Below are 10033 nucleotides of genomic sequence, written 5' to 3'. Positions count from 1 at the left end.
AAGGGGGTTGACGAGAAAACTATGTTAACTGAACTATAAATTATAAATATTGTATAAGACGATAAAATAATAATTATTATTATCATTATTACAATTATTATCGATTGAATTAGTAAATTGTAATCTACCCATCAATCAACTGCGAAATAAGGGAGATTTAAGTCTGTAATTCGTGTATAACAAAAATCAAGCTGTACAATGTTGTTGTTATTGCTGTTGTTTTTTACTATCCTCGATCATATCATTTTTAACAATAAAATCTCGTGAAGGGAAGGAAACTCGAACTCATCGGAGAAAAACATATGATCGAATTGTACACATATGAGCGTCACGATCGTTTAGATCGTGATACATACGATCTAGTATGAGGAATAGACTTATGGGGATGCAGATTTATTTATTGTATATTAAGTGTCTTAGGACTGATTTATAGAGATTGTTTATGTTATAAAAGACAGTCTTTATTTAATATTTATCATTGTTTGAAAGTTGACGACTCCTTCGTATCGTAGCACATCCCGCGCATGTAGAATAGAGTATAACCCTAAGATGTTAAATCCCATGTTATCCTCGAGAGTGTTGTATCTTACATTGTTTTTAATTAATTTTACGCAAACTGTTGTTGAAAATGAGTTTTGTGATACGCCTGATGAAGATGCGAAGATTAACAATAAATGCAACATTCAATCACGCTATTCTCGAAACCGGTTCAAACTCATTATTTTATTATTGTATTATTCCGCTGCGAAGCCGGCTGTTCTTATATAAACAATATCTTCTTTTTTAGTTATATACTCTACGACGTGAACCCCCCGGAAGGTTTTAATTTAAGAAGGGACGTCTACGTTCGAGTAGCGGTTTTTATAAACAATTTGATTAAAGAAGAGGAAGAATTCAAGTGGCAATTAGTCTTGCCACCATGGGGTAATTTTGTTACCTAACATCAGTTTTAAAGTTATTTCATGTTCGCTTCTGTGATCGATAATTGTTCTTTTATTTTATAGGCAATTTATATCATTGGCAGAGTAAGCATATAGGATCGCAAAGACAGTTACCCTGGGGCCTATTTTTTAACATTCCAAGTTTACGAAAGTACATACCAGTCATTGAAATGCATCAATTTTTACATGGTACAATCAAATCGAATTGATGCATCATGAATTAGTAAATCGGAACAACGTATTATTTCAGAGTTCCCTTCTGAAAGTGGACAGACACAGCTCGACAATGTGTATGTGTTACAAAACGATGAAGAGATGTTCAGAACAGGTAAATTTGAAGATAAAAATGAAATAACAAAGTGTACGAAGGAGTTACAATATCACAAAGTAGAAGCTAATAGATATGGTGGATATTTTTGGGGATATCGCAATGTAACTTCGAGAATGGTTAAATGCCTTAAATTTCATGGTTTCATATCCAGCCTCAAACAAAATCTCAAACCTAACGTTTATAGGTGAGCTCTGATTATTCAGAATCCAAGAACAATGTGTCGTACATGATCGATTAAATAAAATTATCGTCTTAGATCTATTGCATTCGATTATATGGAAATCGCATTGCACGATTCTTATGGTTCACGCGAATATTGGCGAGCCAGACGTAGTATGCGATACAATTCCGAATTGTACTCTATCGCAAACAAGTACAGAGAAACGTTTCTTAATTCCACGAACGATCGCGATAAGACAAAACGACCGGATGACTGGACTAAAGAAAAGGTACGTACTTAGATCGACAAAAAGATAGATTAGAGAGAAGTTTTTTAATCACAGAAAAGGAGGAACGCGGTCGGAGGAGCTTACTTATCAGTTCATCTGAGAAGACGCGACTTCCTTGTCGGTCGTTCTTCGATGGTACCCACTATAAAATCTGTCGCTTTACAATTAAAAGAGAAGTTGAACGAACTTAAATTGAATACCTTATTTGTTGCTACAGACGCTATAGATGAAGGTAAAATATTTTGAAATCTTTCGAATGCCTGTCTCTACATTCGACTCTAAATTATATTTCAGAATTTGAGGAACTCGAAAAATATCTATTGAATTACACGGTTTTAAGATTTATTCCGTCCGATCATGTACTGAATAAGTTTAAAGACGGTGGGGTTGCCATCATCGATCAAATAATATGTTCTTATGCCAGGTGAATATGAACTACGCGTACGTATTTCTGATAGTTCAATCTCCTCGTTTTCTCTTTAGATACTTCATAGGAACGGCCGAATCAACGTTTACATTCAGGATACAGGAGGACAGAGAAATTATCGGCTTTCCTACGAAAACGACATTCAATTACTTATGCAAGGATGGAAAGAAATGTGGCTCCGACGGGCAATGGGAAATCGTATGGTAATGTACATCAGGTAATGAATTTTTAGATACGTGTTTTATTGTAATATGTATAAATACAATAACTTTTTGTACATATTTGACAATCTTGATTATTTCACTGGAAGATTGTATTCCTTAACTTATTACAGGTTTACCGATCAGTTCTTGTTCACGACGAATCTCTTGCTCCCGTTGTTGTTCCTTGGTCAAGGCTTCTTTCTGTTTTACTTGTTGTAATCTCAATGCTCTTTTCTATAAATGAGTATCATTCAAATGAGTGTCAGTCGAGACTCACGTCCAATCGGGGGATTTAAAATTCAATGCGGTGTACAACTTACTTTCAATTTGAGCGTCCGGTCGTGAATAGAAGCCATCTCTTTTTTCATTAAAACTAATTTCCCTTGACTAACTTTAATAGTTTGAAACTGCAATACATATTCCCGTGCATATTTTCGCATATCTATATCTTGCTTTTTTTTATACATACTACGCTTTTATACTAAAAATTTATTGCACAAAATCCATCATCTAATACAATTCGGGCACAAAAATTAAATTCCTCAATTGTCACTTACCATTTCGTTAAGATTCTCGTCGTTGAAGGTGTCCTGAAGTTTTTTATTTTCAAATTGCATCTGATCTAATAAAGTCTCCTGTTTATTCCTATTCAGATAAAAGAGAAGCGAATAGTACACAACATCAATCACGAGAAATAAATTCACCTGTCCTCTCACCTTACTTCATCAAGCTTTTTCTGAACATGTACTAATTGCACCTGATACTGACTTAAAAGTCCTTCAGCTAATTTGTTCGCAGCTTCTTTAAAGTCCACTTTGTCTTCCTCTCTACGAGAAAATCGAACAATATTGTTTAAAACAAACAAACGATGATCGACCAGTACGCGCGTAAAAGATTACCCATTGCGTTTTTCGATCTCCGATTGCAATTTCTTTGCCTCGGCCTCTTCCATATCGGTCATCATTTTTAATCCACTACGTTATAATTGTTCCGAGTAAATTCTAGTAAATAATAAATCGTTTGACAACGTAAACAATAACATTAAATTATGTAAGTATGAGTCAGTACGAGTCCGATGTTCGTTGAGTAGAATCGACTAGACTGACACTTGTGTTGCACGTCGTGCACTGGGTTCTCTTCTCTTTTGCGATTTATTATATATGCGAAATGTGAACTCATGTAAACCACTTGCCGTCCGTGGTATCGGCGCTCGGTTATCTAGTGCACGTTGGTTTCATGCTCGCGATATAATACGACACCTAACTCTAACCAAGAAGAAAAGTTTGTGGGAAAAATATTTACTCTCTGTCTCTCTTTCTCTCTCTGGCTGTTTATCAAGTGAAATAATAATATGTATTCTAAATGCAACGTGAAACCCGATGGATGTTTATGCACGAAATGGGACATCCACCAAATAGAGAATATATTATGGTAGCTCCTGGAATAAACACTGTAGCCAGGGCTTCTAAATATAGGATTTATTTTTAGGTTGGAGCTAGCCATAGTTTGAATCAAGAATTTCATCTAAAACTGCATTTCTAGACGGTTTTGTAATAGGTGTGAAAGATCTCTATTACTGAATGACAGTCCTAGTCCCATTTCTGTTATTTATCAATCATCCAGTTTTGTTATTCTTGATGCTTCACTGTTAGATTCAATCATATTTCTCATTGAACACAGTAGGAATATTTTCTCCAAGTTGATTCACTTTGTACATGTATTTAAATAGAAATCTATTCGTTGTAGCAGCTAAAATGGCAAGTGACTTAATAATGAGAGGCAAAGACAGATTACAAGAGATCAGTATGAAATTAGAACAGAGCCATTTGGTTTATTTGCAAACAGACGATAGCCCTTTAAAGTTACAACAACGTCACAAACTTGAAGGTAAATCGGAAATATGTAAATGTATGAAGTAGTCGTTCAAGTGTCTGCAACAGTCTTTATGTTTCAGGTTTCATCAAAGAATATCTTTGTCTAGTACCGAATGAGAACAAATACGTATTTCAAGAGACAGCAGATATATTGCACAGATCGGCAGCCACGTTACAGGATTTCAGTGGGTACAGAGCTGCGACTGCCTGGAGTGCAATATCTTTATACGCAGCTAATTTATTAGCTCAGCCCTGGAGAAAGGAGTATAGAACGTTAAGGGTTAATATATTTTTTCGTTTCGCGTATGATCTTTTCAATCGTCGATTAATTTAATTCGTTGATCGACAGATGTATAGCGGATACTACAAACACGAAGTGGAAGCGAATTTGATAGGAGCAGAGTTAATGTTTGAACAAATGGGATACAAGCACACGGGATTGGGCGTGCTCACTTTAGAGGGCCCTATCGATCCTGACAAAGTATCTAGCGTGAGCAGGGATGCTATAGTCGCCTTCGTCGAATGCCAGGTGCGCAAATGCAACGTTATTATTTATCTTGATATCTTGAAATGCCCTTGAACGACAGTGAAATGATTCCGACAGATCTTGAAGCAAATATGGGAAAGCGTTTCACAGAACTGCAGCAACTCGTGGTTGGAGGTACTAGAATTTCGCGAGAATCACGTCGGTACACCGGAGCAAGCCATCAGAGCTTTGAATTATCGTTTCCTCGAGAAGATACATCAGAGCCGGACGAAATCGGATAGCTACAAGGACTATCACTATCCGCAACCTAGCTGCATCGACGAAGCGTCACCGTCGATCCCATATCACATCATGCCTTCTTACAATCTGATGCCCGTCTGTCAGTCCGAGTACAGATACATCGAGGATACGAACACCGTGCCTGGGAGTTATAGATATTATCAACCAATGGATCACGGGTTCACGAATCGGTGCGGCTATGGGTGCTTGCCGCACTGTAACAAGTACTTGAGCAGTGTAAATCCGTATTACACGCCGGGATACGCGAGAGTACCGACAGATAGATTGATCGAGCTGGATATGCCGGTGACGGTAGCTAATTACGATAAATTACATAATCGAAAGACGTCTCACCGGATACCGGATTTAGACGAGATGGACTCGTACAGAAGACAGTCGAACGATGGAGATTCGCGGGACTGCGATTACGGGAAGAGGATTGGTAAGTCGGAGAAGAACAACTACGATTCTTGGGACTTCGTTTATAAGAATTTAGAAAGTTTGGGATACTCGAAAGATCTGGGTGAACGCGAAGACATTTTACACAAACGCGAGTGTGACTCCCGATCAAGCAAACAGAAGATGTACAAGCAAATCGACAACGACGAAAAGTATAGCGCGTATCGTTACGAGAAGAAGAGAAGCGGAAAAAGCGATGAGACGGACGGTTCGTCGATGACGAACGGTCGATATCACCATCACCATCACCACGACACGTTACCTCTGAAGAAGAAGTCCTCTTCCTTCGATCTGATGGACTCGAACAGATACCGCGATGCATCCTCGGAGGGTCATAAAGAGAAGAGACACGGCAGCCAGACGCTTCCAATGCAACGTTCTCATCGGTCGTCCGATCAGATCGTGAAAATTGCTGACAGTTTGCAGGACGTGGAGTTGGCAAACACGAGGAAGGAAGATGTGAGAGCGGAGGACGAGAGATCTAAATGGAATTGCGCCGCGTGCACGTATCTCAATTCATCGTCGAAAGAGATCTGCGAAATGTGCGGCAAGTCCAGGCACAAAGGGAACGAAGACAAACCTTTAGCCAGCGGTGGGAAGGAATGTCCGCGGTGTACCTTAGTAAACGAGAAGAACGTGTCGGTCTGCGAAGCCTGTGGTATCAATTTGAAGGATTCGCCGACTTATATTTAAGGTAGAAGAACAATTTGTCCGTGTTTCTTCAGATTTCGATGGAAATGGTGAGTAAGAACATTTTTCCTGATACTCGACCGAATCGTATAAAGCGTTCAATGAAAATATCGATCGGTTCATTTCGAGGCGAATCAATTTTAAAATGTTATTATCTTATTAATCGAATTTAATATTTCATAAACCATGTAATGGATATACATATATGTATATTTATATATGAAATTATTTATTTGAAGTTGTTCCACTAGATTTGTGATACGGATACAGTTATTAGTATTACGGTGAGATTGTGATGGCCTATTACTTGTTTGAAAAAATTCATCTTACTGATTATTATCGACGATATTTGACAGCCTAAATAATTCACGACACGGAAAGTTATCTAGAAATAATTAATTCTACGTCATGTACATCGTATCCATCGCAAGGGCTCGAGTCTCGGGATCTGCATTTTAGGGAAATAAAAATTTGGAATGTTGTTTGAGAGCAAAGCTATTAATTGTTATTGCGTACATTTATTGTGCGTATACACACGTATATGTTTATCGACTTTGTAGAATCGTGAACTTCTTTCGTTGATTCTTATTAAAATTGAATTAAACGTGAAAGGTAATTGTGTTTCTCGTTCGATCAGTCTAGGACTCTAGTCTGCATAATGTTAGGTGGCAATTAATTATTTCAATTAAAATGTAAATGGGATAAATGGATATTAATTACATTTATTATTCGAATTGTGTTTTAAGTAGACAATATTATCTTAGAATTACAATACGTGTGTACCTTTAGGAGATGTGCGTAAATTGCATGACAATTTAATAGACTGCATAATATCCGAAATCAGTAAAACTATCGTTTCAATCTATTATACGTATGTCCGACTTGAGTGTTTGGGTAAAGGTTGCATATCGTGCAGTTACATAATTCTATGAAGAAAATCTATAAGAGAAACATACTTTGATATTTATACATTCCCAATCGATCAGTTCGCAAGGTAATACCGTTTCAGAAATTCTATTCCTTCCTTAGACTCCTAGACATTATTTTATCTATACATACATACGAGTGTTACTACTTTGTTGCATCTAATGCTTTTACATATTTAATTTTCAGTTGGTCCGCGAGTACCACGTCTTTTATAATTTGTTGAAGTTACATTTGTTGATATACTATGCTAATTATTGCAAGATGATATTATATTAATGTTTAAAAACTTTTCGCTGTTGATTTTTCATAGAAATTTTATCGGGAATCATGAGATCGTTTCTGATACACCTCTAACGGATAGACAAAATTTATATAGTGAACAATAAGCATTATAAGGCCATACTCCGATGAAAAATGTTCCCGTACTTGGAAATGTATAGACTGTTTTATGTAAAAACGACTTTACTGAAATCTACTGTTAACGTTCATAAAAGTCTGATATTTTAACGGAAACGAAAGAAAGCATTAATATTTTTTCATTGAATGGGAGATATGGACAGGTAAAAATAAACGAGTAGGGTATAAAGAAATTTATATCTCATAATGGCTAATGTAATATATTGCAATATAAGTGTAATATATTCTATTACGTACAAATAATAAATATTTAATATACATTGTGTAACGATTTACTTCTTAACGTCGTGTGTGTTCTTTGTACATTTTTCCAGCATCTTCTGAACGGCGTGATGAATTTTTGTATCCAGTTTATCTACACAGACGTAGTAAGAATCATTTCAATTACGTTCCACACGAATCATTTTACAAACATGTCACTTACAAATTTTATGTTTTCCTTGTATCGGAAATTTAATTGGCAACACGAAGAAATCTTCGCATATAAAAACGTAAGGGCTATCGCTCTCCCCTTCTGGATAACGTTTTCTATATTCCTCTTGAGGTAGAACATCGACCACCGTCACGCATCCTAACAGACAGCTGGTTGGGTAAGTCTCAGGGAACCTCAGTCTTTCTGTAAAATACATATATATTTTCGTATCTTTATGAAGCGGGTTTTATATTCGAGAGTGTAACTTGTGCCAACCATCTTTCAAAACGCGATAAGCGTGTTCTATTTTTGAAATTTCTTCCATATTGGGAGTCTTGGACGTTGCTGCGATCCACAGTCTTCCTCTGTGCGATGAGTACCACGTGCGTCCTTCGTGGCTAAAACATTAAAAATAAAGACATGTAGCTATCATTGTCGCATCTAAATCAACTACGTCTTACATTTTTATTCCAGACACTAAAAGAGAAGCATAAGGTTGATGCATGCTCAAACATAAACCGGGATCAGACATTTCCAAGTATTCCTTGTCTTGAATAATACTGCTCGTCCTCGAAGGAATCCTTGTTCTCAACGTTCGCGTCTGAACATTCATTTCTCGATCCTCCGATTCCATATACTACACAATAATAGTTTAGGTTTTACGTTTTTATTATAGGAAAAACGATTCAAGTTCATACCGTTGGATTAAATTCTATAGTTGGGCAAATGTTGCTTCCTTGAATCTCATCAACAGATTCAGAAATCTCTTGAAGATAATCGTCGCTTATTTCATCGATGTCATCGGCTTGTTTCTCTTCGCGTACCTCTCTGCCCATGAAGTCAAACGTTAGATTAACTTTTCTGTCGAGGCGAGTCATGTGTTTCCTCTGATGCATTTCGTCCTCTAACTTTTTCAGCTTCGATCGTTGTTCAGCCGGTAACCATATGTTGTTCCATTGATAATAGTCATTTTGGTCGTCTATCACTTTGGTACACTGCACTCTAAATCGGCAGGATTAATGTTAATCGGTACAATTAGCAATTTCGTTAAAATAACTCACGTACCCATCCCGATCGTATTCCAGAAGTTTATCTCTCTGCTTTATTGACTCCTCTAGAGCATTGTTATTAGGCTTATGGTTTATCAGCTTATTGTGCAAACGATCGCTTTGTTTGCTATTGTTAGAAAGAATAGCTTGTTCCTCTTGAGAACATACGAGTTCTTCGCAGAAGAAGCAAGGTCCAGATCCTTCTTGGGTGCAAACTATTCTCCCGCAGTTCAGGCAATTGTTAATCAAATTATGCTTCGTTGCCTCACAATTGCATTTATGTCTACCTAATCAGATATTATTCTTTTATGAATTGAAACTTCCAAACACCTTCCTTTCGTTTCATTTCCGTAATACCTTTGAACAGAATTGCTGATTTTCCCTCTTGAGAATACAAATTTACAAACTTAGTCTTCTTCTTTTCCATTTTCTCTTGTGCGATTTCTTGTACCTGCTTAGATTCTTTATTCTCTTTTCCCTTTCCCTTGTTTTTCTTCTTATCATTTTGTTTTTTCCTTGTATTATCAACAGTATCATTTGCTTTTTTGTATCCAGCCTGATCTTTGCCAATTGTTACTGAAATAATATTAGAAAATGGTACGAGGATAGTAAATTTAAATATAAACTATGTAAACACACACCTCTCTGTTTTTTCACATCTTCAATAAACTGTGTATGCTTTACATTGTTAGGATCTAAGAAAGATCGCAAATATTCATCCACGTCCCGTACATTTTCCATTGACGTTATGTGCCTACAAAAAATGATAAACAGGTAACACTTGGACAATAATAATTGATACTAATTTTCGTACGTTATCAATTGTTCTGTGACGGGAAAATCCAAAATTTCGCTTAATTTATTACGCATCCACCTTTCCATTTTGACAAATTATGAATATTTTGCTATCTAATTTTGATGTTTACACTGGAGAATCAGTGCGATCGGATCGAACACGTAGCAGGAATAGGAATAGTCACCATAGCCACATTGTAAATTGTAAAACATCTGATGATCTGAACGTTCGTTCGCTCTTTATCTAAGACGGTGTGCGCCAAGCTTCGAGTTTCTCCTGAGTGGTAACGCCA

At 36.7% G+C, this 10033-nt stretch overlaps 4 protein-coding genes across 8 annotated transcripts; 2 read left to right on the top strand and 2 right to left on the bottom strand.

Moving 5' to 3' along the window:
- The first annotated feature begins 314 nt into the window (after positions 1–314).
- Positions 315–2589, top strand: O-fut2 (O-fucosyltransferase 2). Its single transcript, XM_018029155.2, has 9 exons — positions 315–707; positions 788–924; positions 1005–1130; positions 1192–1456; positions 1529–1721; positions 1776–1953; positions 2016–2145; positions 2205–2365; positions 2483–2589. The coding sequence occupies exons 1-8, from the start codon at positions 550–552 to the stop codon at positions 2353–2355; spliced, it is 1338 nt and encodes a 445-aa protein (XP_017884644.1). The 5' UTR covers positions 315–549; the 3' UTR covers positions 2356–2365; positions 2483–2589.
- Positions 2370–3315, bottom strand: Pldn (biogenesis of lysosomal organelles complex 1 subunit pallidin). Its single transcript, XM_018029156.2, has 5 exons — positions 3251–3315; positions 3068–3178; positions 2909–2996; positions 2672–2758; positions 2370–2585 (listed from the first exon to the last, which is right to left on the bottom strand). Exons 1-5 carry the CDS (start codon positions 3313–3315, stop codon positions 2469–2471), a joined length of 468 nt encoding a protein of 155 aa, XP_017884645.1. The 3' UTR covers positions 2370–2468.
- Positions 3244–7590, top strand: tamo (PUB and ZnF_RBZ domain-containing protein tamozhennic). Of its 4 annotated transcripts, none has more exons than XM_018029149.2 (6): positions 3244–3782; positions 3840–3908; positions 4101–4238; positions 4306–4505; positions 4575–4754; positions 4830–7590. In XM_018029149.2, exons 3-6 carry the CDS (start codon positions 4106–4108, stop codon positions 6141–6143), a joined length of 1827 nt encoding a protein of 608 aa, XP_017884638.1. In that variant the 5' UTR covers positions 3244–3782; positions 3840–3908; positions 4101–4105; the 3' UTR covers positions 6144–7590. The 4 variants fall into 4 exon arrangements, with proteins under 4 accessions (XP_017884638.1, XP_026671861.1, XP_026671863.1 ...); XM_026816060.1 differs by having other exon boundaries at positions 4098–4238; XM_026816062.1 differs by lacking the exon at positions 3840–3908 and having other exon boundaries at positions 3244–3839.
- A 90-nt stretch (positions 7591–7680) lies between these two features.
- LOC108627740 (activating signal cointegrator 1) lies at positions 7681–10016 on the bottom strand. Of its 2 annotated transcripts, none has more exons than XM_026816063.1 (9): positions 9926–10016; positions 9587–9699; positions 9303–9521; positions 8962–9232; positions 8595–8898; positions 8358–8533; positions 8173–8294; positions 7909–8100; positions 7681–7839 (listed from the first exon to the last, which is right to left on the bottom strand). In XM_026816063.1, exons 1-9 carry the CDS (start codon positions 9934–9936, stop codon positions 7757–7759), a joined length of 1491 nt encoding a protein of 496 aa, XP_026671864.1. In that variant the 5' UTR covers positions 9937–10016; the 3' UTR covers positions 7681–7756. The 2 variants fall into 2 exon arrangements, with proteins under 2 accessions (XP_026671864.1, XP_017884641.1); XM_018029152.2 differs by having other exon boundaries at positions 9760–9991.
- Between the last annotated feature and the right edge of the window lie 17 nt (positions 10017–10033).

The sequence above is a fragment of the Ceratina calcarata genome, unplaced genomic scaffold, assembly GCF_001652005.2.
Source record: "Ceratina calcarata isolate Rehan_Ccalc_2016 unplaced genomic scaffold, ASM165200v1 scaffold48.2, whole genome shotgun sequence".
Lineage (NCBI taxonomy): Eukaryota > Metazoa > Arthropoda > Insecta > Hymenoptera > Apidae > Ceratina > Ceratina calcarata.
The sequence above is the reverse complement of the archived record's forward strand: the minus strand, read 5'-3'. Positions and strand labels throughout refer to the sequence as shown.